General features: G+C 46.9%; 1 protein-coding gene across 1 annotated transcript; it reads right to left on the bottom strand.

The window, feature by feature from the left end:
* Positions 1–2,735: 2,735 nt before the first annotated feature.
* Positions 2,736–21,011, bottom strand: DCUN1D2 (defective in cullin neddylation 1 domain containing 2). The gene is given in 9 exon segments (XM_081551576.1): positions 2,736–3,518; positions 4,239–4,335; positions 5,356–5,459; positions 9,974–10,103; positions 16,755–16,927; positions 19,825–19,850; positions 19,852–19,888; positions 19,891–20,040; positions 20,906–21,011. Coding segments are annotated over 8 exon segments (765 nt in total). The 5' UTR covers positions 19,997–20,040; positions 20,906–21,011; the 3' UTR covers positions 2,736–3,426.
* Positions 21,012–21,257: the final 246 nt, after the last annotated feature.

Below are 21,257 nucleotides of genomic sequence, written 5' to 3' on the forward strand. Positions count from 1 at the left end.
GGTGAAGCCGCCGCTCTGGGGAAGTCTGCCCAGTGAGCTGGAGGAAGCACACGCGTTTCTAGAGCTCCAGTGTGTAACCCCCACACCCAGACTCAATCCAGTCAATCACACCGTGTGCGTCGGGCTCCCGCAGCCAGGCTGAGACCCCCGAGCCCCTGACGCCTCTGGCCCCGCGACCCCCCACCCCCAGGCCTCCACCCATCCGCCTTGTCCTTGCGTCTTTGCGTTTCCTGGACTGCAATCACACGGGTGGCCCTCAGCAGCCTACGCCTGGCTCCTGCACCCAGCACCCTGCTGGGACTCAGCTGTCACACGCGGGGCTTTGGTTTCTGGAGGGCATGTGACCATGGAGCATGTTGATGATAGAAATCTGCCACGCGGAAAGGAAGAAGCAGATGGAGCTGCAGTGACCTGGGTGTCCCCCAGCCCAGCGCTAGCAACGCCTCTCTGACAGACACAGGCCGTTCCATGTGGGCGGGATGCGGGGCCCCCACCCCCGTTCCACGGGCAGTGTTCTCGGCGGTGCTGAAGCTGGGGGTCAAGGTGTAAACCAGGGGTCTGGACCTGAAGCCCAGGATCAGGAAAGCCACCATCTGTGTCCCCAGGCCCGTGGTACCACAGGACCCGGTCCTACGTCAGACCAGGACACCAGGACGTGAGGAACACATCTGATAAAGTTTCAGTAACAGCAAGACGCTAAGATCCTAAGATGCTAAGATGCTGAGATACTGAGATGCTGAGACGCTGAGACGCTGAGACGCTGAGACCCTGAGACACTGAGATGCTGAGATGCTGAGATGCTGAGATACTAAGATGCTAAGATGCTGAGACGCTGAGACGCTGAGATGCTGAGACGCTGAGATGCTAAGATACTAAGATGCTAAGATGCTTGTAAGTGAATGGTGCCATCTTCGCAGCCCGTGTTGAGAGTGAGGTTCTGGAATGCGACTCCAGCCTGCACGGTCCTGGGAGACCCTGAAGACAGGGCCTCACAGTCAGTGCCATCGGGTTGCTGGGCACGCAAGCTCCCTCCCTGAGGGCAGCCCTCTGACAGCTGCCCGCCGTGGGGAGAAGGGCACCACTGGGCAGAAACACTCATCGCTGAGGCAGACGTGCCGTCCTCAGAGGTACGCGGGGCAACTCCACACCATTCGGCCGACGTGAGCCAAGAGGACGCGGGGAGGTGAGCCCGACGTCTGCTGGGCCCTGGCCGTGTGCCGTGACTGTGGGGATGGCCACCCCAGCAGAGCTGAGAGCCAGAGACACACGTAACCTCCCTTGTAAGCTTCTACTAAGTTGACATCACACACCAACACACATGATGTCACCACCACAGCAGGAGGTGGTGCTGCTCAGGCCAAGGAATCTCGGTGGGCACAGGGCGTCCACGTTTGTTCAACATCTCATTTGGTTAATCTGCATGTGTTCAATAATATGTGCAGTTTGCATGTCAGTGGGTCAGTTGGGTATACAATTCTTATCAGCCAAAGGAACTTCTGTGTATCTTGAGATTTCTGTGTATCATGAGATCTGTAACCGCCCACCTGAAGCAGGCATGCTCAGCGGGAGCTGCATGACACCTAGAAAGGAGAGGAGAGGATTCAGGCCGCCCACGTGGGACGCGGTTCTGTAACGAGGCGGCAGGCCAGACACAGGTGGGAGGGTCCCGAGTGTGGCAGCTGCTCCCCTGACGCGGGCGGAGGCCCTGACACCAGGCGCACAGCGTCTGAGCATCTGAGGCAGAGCTGAGAGCCACCGCGACACCAGAGAGAACTATGACGTTTGCGCGTCCTCGGCGCCTGCATGGCATGCGCAACAGAAACGTTTATGACAGAAGGACGGACACCAGCCACGTGAGAGAGACTTTTCCAGTTGCTAAGCTCTGGCATCTGCTGATGAACAAGAAGGCCCTTGTGCACAGACTACCTTTCCCACATAGCCTTGAATCTCGAGAATGAAACAGTGCCGCAGACCTCATCCTTCTCCTGGGCCTGAGTTCTACAACCTCTCTGAATGGAACTCTTGCACGTCAGAACCACAACGCCTTGAAGGACCCTGTACGATTGTCGAGGCTTCCGTTAAAGCTCTAAGAACACCAGGCTTGTGGGCAGAGGCGGCCTGTGTTTGCTTTGAGGCCACAGCAGTGGGGCTTGGAGAGGTCAGCGACTTCCAGGCCCTGCACCTCGTGAGGGGCTGACCCCCCGATCCCACACCGCTCGCCGGGCTGGGTCTCTAGGCCTCAGGTCTGAGTGGCTCATACTTTTGGAAGCCAACCTAAACTGCACATTTTAGGCACACTTTCTGCAAATCTGAGTGAATTCCCCCAGTTTCTGTCTCATAGGCTGGGCTGCGGTGGGGCCATGGGCGTGCCGTGATGTGATCGTCCACGTTCAGCGTGGACGGCCCGCACAGCGCTTCTCAAACTGCCACACGAAGTCACTTCCAAGATGGGCAGGCGGGTCGCGGCACCCCCCCGGACGGCACGTGGGACAGCCACCCTCCCAGCCCCCCAACTGGCCGTGACCCCCAGGAAGGAAACGAGGTGGCGGGGGACACGCTGGAGGCTGGCGGCACGGGGCGCCGACACTCCCCTCCACGTGCGCGCGACATGGTCTCCGGTTTGTGGCATTTTGAGGAGCAACCGTGTGTGTTTTATTCTGAATGTGACCACATATGAAGGGCAGGAGAGTGGATGGTAAGTACTCACATTACAGATGGTAGAAAGGAGCCAACAGTTGATTTTTAAATTTAAATTTATCACAAAAGAAATAATTTCTCACAGAAAAATGTCTTTTTAAATGTAATAAAATACATTTTTTTTTTTAAAAAAGCATACTTTATGAAGCTCCTTAGGAAGTTGAACTGACACTATTAGCAGAAAACAGACCCACTGACTTGCACACAGTTTAAAGTTGCTGTGCAAACCGCAGCAACCCGTCGACCTGTAAAATCATCCCATGAACATCCAGAGAAAAGTGAGGTGAAAACAGAGCCGATAAATCTGGATAAATTCAAAATCTTACATCTTAATCCTGGACCAAATCTAAAAACTTCAGCGTCCACAACGGCCATCTTCTCAGGACGTGTTTCTGGCTGCCTGACTGGTGGTTTCTTAGGTGTGGTTACCGGACAGCCAGTGGTTGTGAGCGCACAGGGCTCGCCTGGATCTGAAGGTCAGAGATGGCAGGCGGGCTCCGCCGCCTCCACAAACAATCAGGCGGAGGCTCCTACAGCAGCAGCTAGGGCCCGGTCTCCAGGTGCCCAGCCGTGATCTCGGAGGGTCTCCATGCGGCGCCAAGTCAGTAGCGCCTTCTCTAAGCAGCGGGAGAGGGTCTCCAGGCTCATGGCTGGTCAGGAAGAAATGGCGACAGGCACAGCTGACCAGCATCTCCTGCAGGGCGTGGTTCCCTTTCATCCAAATCCAGCTCAATTTTCTGCCAAGATATGACTGCCTTTACCACCTGTGACCACTGGCCGTGCGTATTCTACAAAATCATCTATGAGAACAGGCCATGCTCCTAAAGGAAAGCAAAAGATTTTTAAAAAATTGGCATTTTAGAATAATATTTTTTATAGTCAAAGAATTTTTCTCACAATCCAACATTTACAGCTCAAGAACTCAAATGATTTTAAATTTCTACACTTAACGAGTCAGTTAAGTGAAATTACCCTCCTCAGCTCCTGCTGGCCCGGGCGGCAGGTGCTGGCGTGCTGGCATGCACGCGGCTGTGAGCACCACCCACCGCCAGCCCTGCTGAGGCAGTCCGCGGTCATGTCCAGGCTGGGCAGAGGGGGCTGGGGGTGGACATTCTTTCCAAACAGGCAGCGCCCACAGTGCAGCAGGTGGGAGAATGTTCCCTGAGCCCTGAAATGTCTGGGCTGGGGCCGCTGCAGCTGTGACCGTGCTCAGGTGGGAACAGACAGGCTGGAACCCTTTGTGCTTTGGCGGCATGATGGAATAACCGCTGGCCACACTGGGGTCAGCGGGCCCCAGGGACCATCCTGCTTGTGGTCCTGCCTCGGGGTCTCTGCACACCCACCTTGAAAGCTTCAGCTCAGAAGAGGTCCTCCTGACTTTAAATGTGAGCGGTATTTTGTCTTGTGGGATTTACAGGACATAATAAGTGAGTACTATTCACTTCATCATTCCTGTCTCACACACAGGGTCAGGTAGGGGTCAGTAGGGACCCGCCTGCCCAGTGGCCATCACCTGAGGTCTGCGGACTTCTTCTGCCTACCTTCTTCATCATAGTTGGACATGTCATCCGCGATCATGTTTCCAAAATCTAGGAGAAAGTTCCAAGTGTCCCTTGGGATTGATCTTTTGTGATGCTCCTAAAACACAAGAGGAAAAACCAGCAGACTGCTGACCCAGATGGAGCTCTCAGCCTGGTGATCTCAGGACATAATCTGACCAGGAGTGAGGACCAGACCAACACTGTCAGAAGTTAATACAGCAACAGTGCTTTGGGTCAGTGTTAAGAGCTCCATGATGCCAATGTGCAGATGCAGAAAGCAGACTTACTGAAACACAAAACAAGAATTATTGACTTTTATTTCAAATAGAAAGGCAGCAAAAACCTCTTTACCCAACCCTGAAACCAGTTCAGAAACAACGTGGGCAAGCGGCACCTGGATGCGTTTATTTCCTGTGAACCAGGCGGCTCTCCGCAGGGGTGGGACGCTTCCATTGCTGGACACTTCAGACGCTGGAGGACCTGCCCCTGCTCCTCGGGGACCCCCAGCTGGAAAGCAGCCCCGGCCACTCCCCTACCCCAGGTCTCCCAGAGGCTCCCAGCCCCCTTAGGCCTGTCTTTGCACACGTGAGTGCACGTGTGTCCACAGATGGCTCCCAAGCTTGTCTCACACCCCAGAGCACGGGTACACGGCGCATCACACGTGCACTTCTGCTCCTGCTGCCCTCACACGTCCTGGGCCCCCTGCTGCACGTGTCTGGGGGGCCCCTCCCCAGGCTGCTCCTGGAGGGCTGTCCCACACCCCTCCCCTAGAAGGACTGGTCCTCATGGAGCAGGGGCACCCTGAGCAGCACAACACAGACACCTCCCGCGGTCACGGCCGGGCCCGGCGCCCTGCTCCTCCCCTCGGCCGTGGTCACCGTGTGGTCTTGGCCCACGAACGCCCCAGGGTGAGGACCACAGACGCACAGTCTGGAGGTGGCCTCGAGCAGCCCAGCCTGAGCCCTCGGGAGCAGAGCGTGGCCGCGGGTACGCTCCCTGTGCCCGCCGCTGGGGACTCTGGCTCCTCAGGGCCCACAGACAAGCCATCGGTTATTAGGATGGTAACCGCACCGGCTGACGCCTCACGTGGGGACCCGGCGAGCAGGAAGACACTTACCAACAAGAAGGTGTTCCAAAGATCTAGAAACTTAAACCTTCCAGATAACACCAGATTCCAGTATGCGACGGCCATTTCCAAATCCGGCAAAAAGAGAGGAAGCACTCAGTGAGTCCCAGCTCCTTTTTCCACGGCACAGGGACCACTTCTTGGCACACTGGCATTCACTTACTCAGTAACACTCAGCAGTCTTACCCATGGTTACATGCGGGCTAAGGCTTACAGAACAGCTCCTGAAGCTGTGTACAATTTGCTGTGGTACCTTGGGGAAAATGGCTTTGGAAAACGATTTGTGTACTAGGATATTTGGATGTGTCAATAATTATCCCCTAATTAATCCATTACGAAGACTTTGCTTTTCTCGCGTACTGGGCTTTCTTGACAGCTGGACCGACCTGGATATGATTAGCTGGCTACGATTAACACATACCATTTATATATACATTTAAGAACCCAGCCCCATGTACTTTCTAAGTGATGAACTACAAATTAAAAACTTGTTTAGAAAGGAAGGGACACAGTGCTTTCCAAATAGACCTTCCTTGCCATGGTAAGAACTAAAATGGATTCTGATTCAAAAGTCGATCCCATAAGTATCCTAAAGACTTGGGATTTCTTAAGGTAAAGCCAAGACTAATTAGCATGTTATTTGGTCACTAGTAAAAGTCAATGTCCTCATTTTTCCCTAGCTGGAAGGTAGCGATGATTTCACGTCTAAACAGACTGACGCCATGGGCTGCATTATAAGATGGGGTGTTAACGGACACAAAAGCTGAGCTTCAGGGCTGCAGGAGAGGGACTCGTTCTCCGCTCACTGCAAGGCTGGTATCAGTTTATTTCTGTATGATTGATACACAAGAACATCAAGGGGCTGCGAAGGTCACTTCTTGAAGCTGACAACCTTCAACCACGTTGGCTAGTGCTCACTGCTTTCAGATGATAAAACAACAGTCTTGCACTGAAATAATGCTTCTGTGTTCATGCCAGGAGAAAGAATGCAAAAAGCCGATAAATAAATATTTATGGTAACAAATTCTTTCAATGCAAAATATTCTACTAAACACCTTCCAAAAGATTTTCATCTAAATCTGGTTTGGTCCGACTTGGACAAAAGTCATAAAAGCTGAAGCTCTGACCTCAGGTTCCCAGGTCAATCATTAGAAATGGATGAGCAAGAAATACATGAGTAGTAGCCAACTTCAAATAAAATGCCTCTATTTCCTGTGTGTTTAACGTCCATGAGATAACTCAGTCTGAAATAACCTGGAGTCTTAGAAAGAAAATAGTGGTCAGAAAGCCTGAGGAACGGGTAGAAGAGAAGGCTGGCTGGGCCTTACCTCTGGGCCCGCATCCCGCTAAGTCTACCTCCCTGTCAGTTAGGAGAGTCTACACTCAACTCATCTTAGTGAGGGAAAGTCTCACACTGAGAAATGCAGGCAAACCTGGGAAAGGAAGAAAAATAAAGCTTTATGGCAGACATTAAATCTGGTTACTTTTGGGTTTGTTTGGTCCTAGAAACTCTTCTTATAAAGTTCCCGACGTGCATATTTGTAAAGCACACAACCCGTAGTAGACACCTGCATTTTCAGAGACCCAGCATCACCTGAGTAAACACGCTGAGTGCTGTTCTGATGGATCCGGCCATTTGCAAAACAACAGCAAGACTCCAAGTCATAGAATTTGACAGCTGAAGTCAAGAACGAAACCTACTCTACTGACCGTGAAGGGATCATCAGAGCAAAACCTACTCTACTGACCGTGAAAGGATCATCAGAGCAAAACCTACTCTACTGACCGTGAAGGGATCATCAGAGCAAAACCTACTCTACTGACCGTGAAGGGATCATCAGAGCAAAACCTACTCTACTGACCGTGAAGGGATCATCAGAGCAAAACCTACTCTACTGACCGTTGAAGGGATCATCAGAGCAGCTATTTGCTTTCTAATAACCTCTGAAAAACCCTGCCTCCTGAGTAAGAAAATAATTATAAGATGTTCCTAAGTAAAATTTATGTCTGTGATGCTCCATTTACAATTAGATCATAAAGATGACCTTTCTGTCAAAAAAGAATCTTTGGGCTGTTGGAAAAATTAGCTAATAATAATGAAACTTTACTTCCTGAAAAATTATGATTTCTCAAAGCCAACTGATTGCAGACTCTAGCCAGTATAAATCCATGCTAAGTATCGTACATGAAAGCAAAGCATCAAGGAGTTTTAATTACCTCCTCTGCTAGGCTACGGAGAAGGCAATGGCACCCCACTCCAGTACTCGTGCCTGGAAAATCCCATGGACGGAGGAGCCTGGTGGGCCGCAGTCCATGGGGTCGCACAGAGTTGGGCACGACTGAGCGACTTCATTTTCACTTTGCACTTTCATGCATTGGAGAAGGAAATGTCACCCCACTCCAGTGTTCTTGCCTGGAGAATCCCAGGGACGGTGGAGCCTGGTGGGCTGCCCTCTATGGGGTCGCACAGAGTCGGGCACGACTGAAGTGACTTAGCAGCAGCAGCAGCAGCTACTAGGCTAAGGGGGCTTCCCTAGTAGCTCAATCGGTAAGAATCTGCCTGCAATGCAGGAAACCCCAGTTTGATTCCTGGGTCAGGAAGATCCCCTGGAGAAGGGAACATCTACCCACTCCAGTATTCTGGCCTGGAGAACTGCATGGACTGAACAGTCCATGGGGTCACAAAGAGTCAGACACGACTGAGTGACTTTAACTAGGCTAAAGAAGAGGAAATGGCGACCCACTCTAGTTTTCTTGCCTGGAAAACCTCATGCACAGAGGATCTTGGTGAGGTACAGTCCATGGGGTTGCAGAGTCAGACAGGCCTGAGCAACTAAGCAGCACTAGGCTAAGGAACAACCACCAAGCAGGACAGCCTCTGAGCCTCTTACTGCACAGCAGACACGCGGGTCAGAAGGGAGTGAAGCCTCCACCCCTTTCCACTGCTGTCCACACTTTTTTAGGAATTATAGGAACACTTGTATCAACCTCTTTAAATTATATTTAACCCTTCAGAAGACAGACAATGTCATATACTTTGGAAATTGTAAAATCAACTGTTCCATCTGGGGTTCACAGCTGTAAAATTACTCATTTCTTGTTTTTAATTGAAGTATAGTTGCTTTGTGAAGGACAGGGAAGCCTGGCATGCTGCAGTCCATGGAGTTGCAAAGAGTCAGACACAACTGAGTCACTGAGCAACAACAACAAATAATAGTTGCTTTACAACGTTGTGCCGTTTCTCTGATAGAACAACGTGAATCAGTTCTGGGATTGCCACCCTCCCATCCTGAACCTCTCTCCCACTCCCCCATACTCATCTGGCTTTGCATCTTTTTTTAAAAAACCCTCAAGAAACCTTCTAAAATAAAGTGTGATGTTTGTGAAGCATCCATGTATGTAATAATTTTCCTGAAGAGGCTATTGTTACCTTTAATACGATTTTATGTTCTTTCAATGAGTCTCAGGAAGCAAAGACACAAAATCAGTAACTGTTCCAATTCTTTAGTGACTGATTTCTGATAAACATCTTATTTGTCTACAGGCATAAAGTAGATAAGATAATGATTTTTTTTCTCAGTGAAGGAATTACAGGATAAACTATAAATCTCTCCTTTTCTGCTGCCTGATACCCAGGCAGAGCTACTTAAAATAGAGGCTACACACGCTGGGCTGCATGATGCCAAAGTGCCCACAAACTTCTCCTCACACTGAACTTCATGACCAAAGAGAGTAATTTATAAACTTTAAAGCAGGTGATTAACTTGGACTAATTTACAACCTCTTAGAAGTTACAGTGAAATTTTAAAAGCATGTCAAATGCGATGACTTCAGATGGAACCGATGCTGTAGGATTCCCAGGCAGCTCCCACCTCCCCTGCCTGCAGCCCTGCAGCCTTCCAGCAGGATCACCGCCCTGCAGGGGAGCCCCGGTCAGCCAGGGCAGGCGGCGTCCAGCTGCAGTGGGAGCTCTGCTGGGAGTCTGAGCTGACCCGCATGGCACAGAGGGCTGCCCGGCGGAGCCCTGCAGAGCCCTGAGCCAAAGGATCATATGCCATAAAAACGATGGCTGCTCGAAACCCTGAGTTTGAGGTTCTCTGTGACATGGCAACAAAAATAAGCGGACTTTATAATCCTCAAATAAACCAAAACCTCAAACCAGAAATACAAGCTAAAGATTTTCTGTATATACCACATACGGTAATGGACAAGTAACATTTTGGCAAAATCATACATCTCTGAAAGAAGAAGAAAAATACAATCCAACACACATCAGAATTGGTTTAAGTAAGTTAACATTAAATCCCCAGCCCAGGACGAGGTTGATGTCACCTGGCCGCCAGATTGTGGGAAGTGTCACCTGCCCGCGTCTCTAACCCATTAGACAATTACACACCAACAGAAGAGAATGCAGAGCGTCTGAAAATTACTTCACATTTAAAATTGTATTTTTGGCTCCACACGTCAGGAGTGACTGCAGGCTGAGGGGCTGGAGTGCGTGGGACTGTCCCAGCGGCAAGGGGCGCCCCTCAGTGGAGACCCCAGACGAGGGGACGGCCTGAAGCCCTGCTGGCCACGCCCTCTCGTGCTGCCTGGCAGGCATACTCACCTAGCCCCTTCTGCCCAGGGCTCCTAGCAAAGGTGAAGGTGAACTGGTAAAGGTCCTTGAGCTTTGCCGTGTCCTTGAGCTCCTGCTCCAGTCCTGGCAGTAGGGCTTTCAGCTGCTCCGTGCTGTCACACTGGGACAGGACACAGAGCCTCACGCGGGCGTCGCGGGGCAGCAGGCAGCGCTCCAGCCTCCCCGCGCTCCGATGCAGCCTGAGGCTCGGGTCTAAGGGCGGAGCTCTCGGGTCCCTTCTCTGGTTACAAGGGCTACAAAGGGCTAGCCCTGTCTGTGGTGATAACTCCACGCTCTGTGAAGAAATCAAAGGCACTGATTTATATGGAGCATGGGCTGCACCTTAGTGAGGCCACTGGGCTTCCCAGGGGCGCAGTGGTTAAAGAACCCACCTGCCAGCGCAGGAGACACAGGAGATGCAGTTTGACCCCTGGGTCAGGAAGATCCCCTGGAGGAAGAAATGGCACCCCACTCCAGCATTCTTGCCTGGAGAATCTCATGGACAGAGGAGCCTGGCAGGCTACAGTCCACGGGGTTGCAAAGAGTCGGACACAACTGAAGCGACTTACCACGCACACAGAGATGTCATTAAAGAAAAAACCCACAGAAGCTGCAAGGCTCTCCTTGCCTGTGCGGGCTGGAACACAGCCAGGGGCGAGCCCTGCAGCTGGGGCCACGCAGAGACCAGCGCCCAGGCGTGATGGAGACGAGACGGGAAGACCTGGCCCCTCGCTGAGGGCAGAGCTGAGCCGACCTGCAGCCTGTACCGTCCCGGAGGAGACAGGCCCGCAGCACTCAGGCCACCGTGTCCAGGGTGCACTGCATTACAGTGGGCCAGACTTAAAACAGCTAACACAGGAAAACAACTCTACCGCTTTAAAATTGAATTTTCCTCCAAACAGTCAACAACCTTTAGGAATATTTAAAATCCCTTACTAAAGCAGGCTTTAGAACAGCGAAACATAAGATCTGTCGTTTATTTTGGCTGCACGGCAAGGGTCCGGTGGGTGAGCGGGACCCCAGCCCCTCCCACCACAGCCCCGCTCCTCCAGGCTGTCACCCCTGCTCTTCTCCGCGCCTCCATCACAGCACTAGCGCTCCTTGGCAGACCAATCGGTTTTCCCTGCTTTGTAGTTAACAAATGGGAACTCCTGTGCTTTACTTTGTGTCTGGGTTTCTGTGCCAACGTTGTGTATGTGAGGCTCACCCGTGACACGTGGGCTCTGGTGGTTCATCTCCGTCATCTCACAGCATGCCACTGCAGTCACACTGCCACACCTCTGTGCTACAGGTAAGCATTTTGGCTGTTTCTAGTTTTCTGGTCACAAAGTTAAAGGTCCATATGTGTATCCTGGCACACAAGTGAATGTGTTGTGAGGCAGACACCCACCCACGATTCCACAAGTCTTGTCAAACCCTTCTCCAGGGTGACTGCCCCTCCGCCACACTCAGCAGCTGTCCTAGAAGAGCGCCTGTGAGGTCTTGTTTTGACGTGCTCTTAGTTTGCAACCCCCCTCACCCCACCCCACGAGTGAGGCCGAGTACCTGCTTGTATCTTCACCGGCCCCTTGGAAAGCATCTTCTGTGAAGGGCATGGTCATGTCTCCTGTCCGTTCTCCAGTGGGTCAGCTTTTTCTTGTTTTGTGGGAATTCTCATGTCAGCAGAGTATCTCACGGCCCCGCCCCGCCTCCCCACGTGATGCCTCCTGGCGCTATTTCTGGTTAGAAGTTCTGATTTCAGGGCAGCACACTTTACTCACTAGTCTTCTCTGCAGTGGTTTCTGATGATGTTTTACCACCTGTGCTACTGTACGGCCGCAGGTACTCTCCTATTTTCTAAAGTCTCCTGCCTTCGGCCTTTCGCACTGACATCTACAGCTCACTGAACCGACTGTATGTCTGGTGTGAGGCAGAGACCAAGACGAACCTTCTCCCGTGAAAGGGTTAGTCACTCAGTCGTGTCCAACTCTTTGTGATCCCACTGCCTACAGCCCGCCAGGCTCCTCTCTTCATGGAATTCTCTAAGCAAGAATACTGGAGTGGGTGGCCATTTCCTCCTCCAGGAGATCTTCCCAACCAAGGGGTTGAACCTGGGTCTCCCGCATTGCAGGTGAATTCTTTACCATCTGAGGCGCCAGGGGAGCCACCGTTCCCCACACGACTAGCCAGTTCCCTCAGGACTCTTTTGTGAAAAGCCATTCCTCCTCCACATCTCTAAAAGGCTACCTCTGCCATAAACCAAGTGTTCTGGAAACACAGGTTTGTTTCCTGGCTCTTGTCTTGCTCCACTCCATGTACTGCTAATCACTGAAAGTGCCACGTTCAGCTCAGTTCAGTCGCTCAGTCGTGTCCGACTCTTTGAGACCCCATGGACCGCAGCACGCCAGGCCTCCCTGTCCATCACCAACTCCCGGAATTTCCCCAAACTCATGTCCATCCGGTGATGCCATCCAGCCATCTCATCCTCTGTCATCCCCTTCTCCTCCTGCCCCCAATCCTTCCCAGCATCAGGGTCTTTTCCAATGAGTCAACTCTTGGCATGAGGTGGCCAAAGTATTGGAGTTTCTGCAAGTGCCGTGTTACATACTCATAAAATATCCACCTCTCCCTTTTCTGTTACTACAATAAATTATATTAATTGACTTTGTAATGTTAAACAGATCTTGCATTCCTGGACTACAACAAACTGTCATCACAATTTATCCTGATTTTTGGTTCACTCATTTTGGAGGCTTGATTTATTTTGCTGAAAATCTGGTTAGGATTTTTGCATATTCTGTTCATCATGTCTTTTGATTCTTATGACTGAGAGCACCTTATAATTTTCCCTTTTCAGCATGTCCTTTCTAGGTCTTACTATCGAGGCTATGCTGGCCTCAAAACATGCTAGGAGTGTTTTTTCCTGTGTTCTTCTCTGGTGTGAAACTGGTGTTATTCTCTTTGTCAAAGTTGGGTAAGATGTGCCAGTGAACCAATCATGGCCACGAGTTTTCTCCTTGAAAAGATTTTAAATTATGGGTTCTGATTCTCTAAGAGTTATGGAACTATGTCTTCACATGCCCATTTCAGTAAGTTGTCATTTTTTTAAAGAAATTTTGTATTTAAGCTTTCAAATTTATAAAGTTGTTCATAATACTATCTCATTTTATCTGTAGGGTCTATAGCAATGTCCCCGTTCTTTCTATATGGCTTATGTGGCATTCATTACTTTACTGGTCTTCTCAGATATCAAGTTTTTGGCTTTATGAATCCTTTCTACTTATAGCTTTTTAAAAATATCATTAAATTACTGCCTGTTTAAAAATTTTAATTCCCTCTGTCTGCAATCTGAGTTTAATCTCCTGTTCTTTTCTCTACTTGCTGAGATGGATGCTTTCCTTACTGAGTTTCAACTTTCTAAAATATGCATCTAAGAAGCTGACTCCTGCATGTTCTCATAGTTTTACCACTCAAAATACTTTCTAATTTCTGTCGTAACTTCTTTCTCAACCCAAGGGTTATTCAGAGGTACAGTATCCACACAGATTTCAACTTAACTAGCTATCTTTTTGTTATATTCCTTTCTTAGTTGTATTGTGGTCAGAAAACATACTCTGTATCACTCCAACTCTTGGACATTGTTGCACATTACCTTACGGCTCAGTTTATGGTCAATATTCATAAATGTTCTGTCTTTTTGAAAAGAGTATGTATTCCTCAACATCAAGGGCAATGTTCTATTTCCTTTTCCGAATCTTCTATTTACTACTGATTTTTCATCCACTTTAGTCTACCAGTTGGTAAGATGTATGTGAGAAGATGGGAAGATGTATTCCCCACTTTGCTTGCAGATTCCTATCATTTTCTTTAGAGTTTTAATTTCTGCTTTAAATAAACTATTACTGTCCTGGTAAAATAAAACTTTCATCATTAAGAGATGGTCTTCAGATTCCTCCTTCCTCCCTCCCCCTTGCTCTTTAACTCATTTACACATGACCTTCCCCTCCTGCTGTCTCACTCATCTATATACTGGTGGGTTTCTCTGTGTCAAAATGTCTCTAGTTGAGACATCATGAGTCCCCAGGGCATGTGACCCCAGGGGCTAATACCACCCTGCGCTGCCTGCCTTGGGCTGGAGCTGAGGAACCAGGGACTCACAGGATGTGTATCCAAAGAACTCCAGAGCCTTTAAGATGGTCCAAGCAGAAAACCATGGTGATGACACTGACCAGACCCCTGCAGGACGAGCCTCCAGAGGATTCCTGGAGCTGACCGACCCCCCACTTTAACTGTTCTGTCCCCTGACCAGCAACTCACAGGTGGTCTGAGGACACCAGTCCACCATCTTCCCAGGTCGCTGGCCTCCTGAGTAAAAGCACCTTTTCTTTTTCCACCAAAAAAAAATAAAAAAAGAAAACGAAAACGTCTTTCATTATCTGTAGGATCACTCTGCTTGAAAGCTCGCTTTAATACACTGCCAGCCACGTCAGCCTGTTTGGGCCCATGTTCGCACACTACTGTGGGCTGCCCCTCAAACTGTCTGTGCCCTTATGTCTCAGTTCTAACTACTGAGAACAGTACATACAGGTGATCTTTAAAAACCCACCCAGCATTTAGTTCACTTACATTTAATGTCATTATGTAAATGCAAACATTTTTAGGCTTAAATCTTCCATTTTATCATGGGCTTGCTATTTGTCCCACCGTAAGGTAATTTTCCTTGTGTCCTTTTTTTTCTTCGAGTCTTTCAGATTGAGTTTTATGTTTTTATAGTGATTATAACAAAGAACAAATATTTTTTCCCACTGTTTTATCTTTTTCATTTTCCCAACAGCATCTTTCGATGCTGTTTTTAACTTTGATCAAGTCCAACTCACCACTTTTTTCATTTATGGCTAGTACTTTTTCTGCCTTTTCTGAAAAAGCTTAACCCAGGGTTATAGTTTCTTAATCTTTGTCTAAAACTTTGTAGCTTCGGTGTCTCGCACAGGTCTACAATCTAGCCCCAACTAATTTTCAAGTATGGTATGAAGGAGGGACTGAGGTTAAGTTTTTTCATGTTTGCCCAATTGTGTCAGCATCATTTGTTGAAAAGACTCTTTTTACTCCCATTGAAATAATAAACACTAATAATCTTGCAGTAAATGAACAATGTGGGAAGGCTTCACTAACCCATCCAGACTTACTCTAAAGCTACAACAATTAAGAAGGAGTGGTGCTGGGTTAAAGACAGATAAACGACTCACGGATACAGCAGGGAAGACCCACACAGACACCTTTTTGTTTTTAAAAATGTCAAGGTCTTTCATAAAGTTTATTCAGTTTATCTAAGAATCCTCAAGCACCCAAAGAAAAGGTGCAGAATTAACTGTTAAAGGCAGGTATTCTAACCACAGTCAGGAGTCAATAGCCAGGAAAAGCATGAAGAAATCATAACGGAGCAGACACAGAAGCCAGAGGATTTCTAGAGCTTAGCGCTATTTAGAGGCAAACAGTCCTTCACGTTCCTAAAAGCACAAGTTATTCTCCACAGCATAGTTCACTTACACATTCACAAAACTTTTGTTTAATATTTTAAATGGTACTTTCACCTTTAACTGCCCCATGAGGTGTGGAGAGAGAGCAAGCCACTGACCATCACTAACTTGTGACTTTAAATTATATTCTGTAAACTCCAGATAAGAGGGCGTGAGATGATATAAAAACATTTTGGGAAGACCATGCTCAAAATCTTTAAAACATGTATTTAAAGTTATGACACTTCATAGGCTAAGAATTTTAAAATTTTATTTGTACGATGTACTCCTAGGCAATATCTAAGCAATGCCATTAATTGTCTCTGTAAGAAGCACTTATTTCCCAAAGCTCCCGTTTGGGGAGATTTTAATGGGTGGGGTAACTGTGGTCCAGCAGTCATGGGATGCTCTTTTAACGGGTCCTTCCGGTTCTAAGATCATTGGAACTTCTCTAGGCTTTCCCAGATGCAAAGAATATGAACACGTATGCGGTTACAACACTGTTATAAAGATACCTATTGTTCGGTTGGTTTTACTCAACTACTGGGAATGTGGTAAGATATTAGAAATAAAGTCTCATAGAACTTACCATCTTAACAGACTCCTGGGTTTAGTGAAAACAAGCATCCTGTCTGCAGAGCCTTAGAACATGTTTACCTAAGGCTTTAGAGCTCCTTTGGGAGCTAAAAATAAGTGAGTTTAAGTTGTCAACACTGAGACATCAGTGTCAGCAAGTCAGCAGATCGGCTTATACACACTTCATGAAACAGTGCTTAATGGTTAAAAGTCACTTATGTTATGTGCTTTCATGTACTTCTCTGACTCACCTAGTAAGTAAGAAACATCTTAAGGTATTAATGAACCTTTTACTACTACTCTAGGTAAAGCAGAGAAGTCGTATAAGCAAAAAGACAGAATAACATTTTATTAATGCTTAATGCAGCAACACAACAAATTATACATTTAGAACACAGTATTATGAAATAAATTAAATGGCTGAAAACAAACAAAAACTCCTGGATGTTTATGACAGCTCAAAACTGGAAGGAAAAAATTAAAAAGGAGAAAGTGTAACAAAAGGAATTAATCTGAATAAAAATACTGAACAAACCCTTAAGTGGAATTCAAAAGAGAACCAAAAGGTTTAATAGTACAAATGCACAAGAAATTTGTAAAATATACAAAGGACATAAATTGATATGAAATTTACAGGTCACTGAAAAATAATGTTGAAAATACTTTCCTTTCTGAAAAAGTTTAAACTGAGACCAGTTTACTTACCCAAGTTCTGTCATGCCGTCTACAAATTCCTTTTTGCTAAATTCACATTGAGTTGCAGCCCTGAATTTCCACACTATAACCAAAACTGTGATACTGGCAGGATCTAGGCTTAAATCATCACCAAACTGTTGAATTCCATCAATTCCAATTTTATTTTCATCTTGTGGGTTTACAGTTAAAATTAAGGGAAAAATAAGTTAAAAACTTGGATATTTTGAAAAGTATTACTACAATGGGTGGATAAAATGTATTTTTAATACATCAATCAATGCAGTGCTATTTTCAAGTATATATGAAAGAAATAGTAATAAATAATAATTTATCCAGAAAATACTCCTATTTTAAAGATCTAGGTTTCTGGGTTTTCAGGAGGAAAAAAAAAAATCACTGAAACTTCTCTGAAGATGTCATCATGAATAAAATTTTGATTTCCCTAGAGTAAAATAAAAATTCAAGTTTACAGAATTTTAGCGTGCCCAAAGGCAAATTGCTATGAAAACCATTGCATGGTGAAGTAGTCACAGTAGTTCAAGGTTTCATCACCACCTTGCCGAGGCAAACGTAAGACAAGGTATTTTTCAAAAGTGACTTCGTTTGTTATGGTGCTAACTCCACTGCACGCTTATGTTTGGTCATTTAGTTTACACACCCACATTTAACAGCTGAGAAATTCTGGCTGACCCCTCCCCTAATTTCTAGTTTAGAAATAAAACGAAAGAAGTCAGCATTTTTCCAGGGGAAAATCAAACAGTGAAGCCTACTAAAGCATCAGCAAGAGTGCACCGGTGAGGCCCCACGAGCTCGCCAGTCTCCAGACCCGCCTGGCAGTGACGTGCCACCTGCTGCTGCGGGAGGTGCCAGAGCAGGCCGTGGCACTTCACTCGGGGCAAGGTCGAGTGCAGCAGACTCTTCCTCACCCAAGGTCGGACTCCTCAGTGGTCAGCACATCTAACGTAGGTCGTTACCTGAGGAGACGGCTGGCTCCCGTCACTCGAGCAGTCACAAAGACCTCCAACTCTACGCTCCCAGGTTGTGAGAGCGGGCTTACGGCACAGAGGCTCACGGCGTCCCCTGTGCTCCTAACACGGCACACGGGCAGGACAGGCAGGTGGGCCTACCGTGCCCTCACCTGACAGCCATCCTGACAAACTTCACATGCGTCGTTTCTGGGTGTTAAAGTAGCTTGGAAGCACTAGTTCATCTGTATACATTCTGTAATGACAGATGTTTGTTAACAGTCTCTAACTATATATTTGTTTTTAGGGCCCGAAGACTGTACCATGTGTTTATTTTAAATGATAAGAACTGCATAAATAAAATTAAATGATGAAGAGATGAATCTTTAACTAAAGAATAAAGATAACTTTCATACAAAAATGTTTTTGCACAGGCAGCTGCACATATCTGAATAACTTAAAAAATCTGCAGAGCAACCTAGATGTCCATCAGCAGACGAATGGATAAGGAAGCTGTGGTACATATACACAATGGAATATTACTCAGCCATTAAAAAAAATACATTTGAATCGGTTCTATTGAGATGGATGAAACTGGAGCCCATTATACAGAGTGAAGTAAGCCAGAAAGAAAAACACCAATACAGTATACTAACGCATATATATGGAATTTGAAAGATGGTAACGATAACCCTATATGCGAGACAGAATAAGAGACACAGATGCATAGAACAGTCTTATGGACTCTGAGGGAGAAGGTGAGGGTGGGACGTTCTGGGAGAATAGCATTGAAACATGTATATTATCATATGTGAAACAGAACACCATTCCATGTTCGATGCATGAGACAAGGGCTCAGGGCCGGGGCAATGGGATGACCCAGAGGGATGGGATGGGGAGGGAGGTGGGTGGGGGGTCCAGGAAGGGGAACACATGTAAACCCATGGCTGATTCATGTCAGTGTATGGCAAAAAACACTACAATATTGTAAAGTAATTAGCCCCCAACAAAAATAAATAAATTTATTAAAAAAAAAAAATCTGCAGAGCATAGGAGTTACAAAATTAGCTCAGTAATTAACTTAGCCAAAAAATTTAAAGCACACTGAAAACAATGTTCCTTTTTGGAGAACTACAAATACAAATCTGTTTTTTTAACCACAGAACATGTTTATGAACTAAGATTAAAAAAAAATGCAATTTCCAGTTGATTTTTTGTATCTAAATAGATTAAAATATACACAGTATATTTTCAAAAGTGAAAAATGAAAACAATAAATAAACAAGAACTCAAAGTCTAGGAAGTTTGTGTTAATATCTGTTAAAATGAAGGTTTTCACTTTCTGCATTGTTTTTTTTAACTTTTGGAAACATAAGAGTAACCTTAGAAACTGCTAGAAAGAAAAAATAAGTCAACTCTTGAGCCACTGCCGCCTTCCCAATCAGCAGACCTGACACCTGATGCGGGACTCAGAGCCCGTGGAGCCGTCTAGATCTGCAGACTCATGGTACAGGCTTATTTTGCAGCATGACTGTGTTTTGATAGGGAAAGCACCATTCTAAGTGCTGATTTCAATGAAAACAACCACTATCTCCAACTGACAGCACAAGATTTCGCTGCCAAGAGCTCTTCCAGAAGCTTCTGCCATTGGCACTGTTGCAGGACTCTGGTACCACCCACCGTGGAGGGCAGGGCGGCCTGCACCTCCTGTCAGAACTGCTCGGACGACATGGAGTAGCTCTCCAGCAGCCTTCCCACCAGGTACTCCTGCCCAGTGGGAGTGCTGGGGACGAGTACTCTCGTAGCGGGCATAGCCCCCTGGCCTGGACACCCAGCCTCCCACTAGTGACTCCCCATAGCTGACCCAGGCCGCGTACAGGAGGGCCCGTGGCCCATCAGCCTTTAGACTCTGTGCGCCTTGTCCTACCCCAGCCTTGAGTGATCAGCAGCCACGTTCCGATTAAACTAACTCAACTGTATAGCTGACCATCAGCAAGGGAGGGGACTGTGCTCCTAACACGGCACGTGGTCGGAGGTCTTGGGACACGGCATGGGAAACTCCCAACCACCACCCCACACTCTGGACGTGCGGTGGCCTCGGTGCCCTTACCTTTGTACCTGTTATACAGCTGCTCGTTTCTTCCTGTCCACGGAGGTGCTCATGGATTCCCTGTGAACAAGTTTGGGTGCTGGAAGCAGTTGTCCGTGGCCAGGTCTGGTTTCTACTTGCTCTGTTCTAAGCAGTGGGCGGCACTTCTCTTGCCAGCCTGATTTAATGCCATGAACTGGTGGACCTTGTCCTTCTGAGATGATTTAAGCTTATGCTCTGGGAAGCAAGAGAGGCAGGAAAGCCAATGAGGCCAGCCCAGAGAGCTGTTACAGCTCAATCACCAGCGCCTACATTGTATTTGGACTTAACTTTTCCTGGGTGACTGGACTGCACTTCAGAACTACAGAAATACAAAGCTTTGTTCCCCATCGGTTAAAAACACTGGACAGCCTTCTGAAAATTCAAATGACACTATCTATATAGTAACAAATATGGAAAGTCTAAACTCCCCAAAATTAGAAAAATCAGTACTCTATGCAAAATACATTTTGATCTTTATCTGGTTCCCTTCGCATGAAGTAGGATGCTGTTTTTTTTCTGAGTCTCAATGAAACCCCCCTTTATAACACACATGAACCATCTGATGAAGTGAGGCTGGAGGGTAACCCGAGGTCTGACCACAACCCCACAGCCCACCTGTGGGTCCTCCTTGGCTTCAATTAATTTCAGGCCCTAATGACCAGGAGAAGGCCCTTAAGGTTTAGAAACATCATTATTTTAAGTTTTCCTCTGTCTAAAATTAGCAGAACACTGATAAAAACACATACATGTAACACACGTAAGAAAAAACTGTGTGAAAAGTAACTTATAGAACTTCCAAAAGCAGGCACAAAAAGCCTGTGATGATTAAGTAAAGATACTAATAATGAGAAGTTCATGAACATGAGACAGAAATAAAATGGAAAAATAGGGCAGAGGCTGTGGGTGGGTAGTAAACAACAAAACTGCCGTGTAACTGCACTATATATAGTATATGATGAAACCAAATAGTATTTTGATGCTTCCACATACCGGAATGGTTAAGGTTTTACTTATCGAAGGTAACCTGATGAAAACGACAGCAGAAATGACAGTGATTCACCAAGTCTGTAAATCAAAACAGACACTAGGGCCTTCCCTGGCAGTCCAGCAATCAAGACTTCACACTTCCACTGCAGAGGGCACGGGTCTGATCCCTGTTCGGGGAACTATGATCCCACATGCTCCTGGTGTTGCCAAACTGTCCCCCCAAAATAAACCCAGACCCATCTACTAGACGCTAATACTTTACAAAAACCAATAATACGATAAAGGGAAAAATTTTAGTTTTAAAAGGATTTATACTCGGTTTTGTTCAAAAAAAGATGACATAGCTTACAGAAGCACATAGAATAAGCTGTAACTTACAAAAACATGTGATTGGAAAACAAGAGGTATATGAAGAAATCAGGAGG

This window comes from Giraffa tippelskirchi, chromosome 12 (assembly GCF_054371585.1).
Source record: "Giraffa tippelskirchi isolate mGirTip1 chromosome 12, T2T-mGirTip1v1.2.pri, whole genome shotgun sequence".
Classification (NCBI taxonomy): Eukaryota; Metazoa; Chordata; class Mammalia; order Artiodactyla; family Giraffidae; genus Giraffa; species Giraffa tippelskirchi.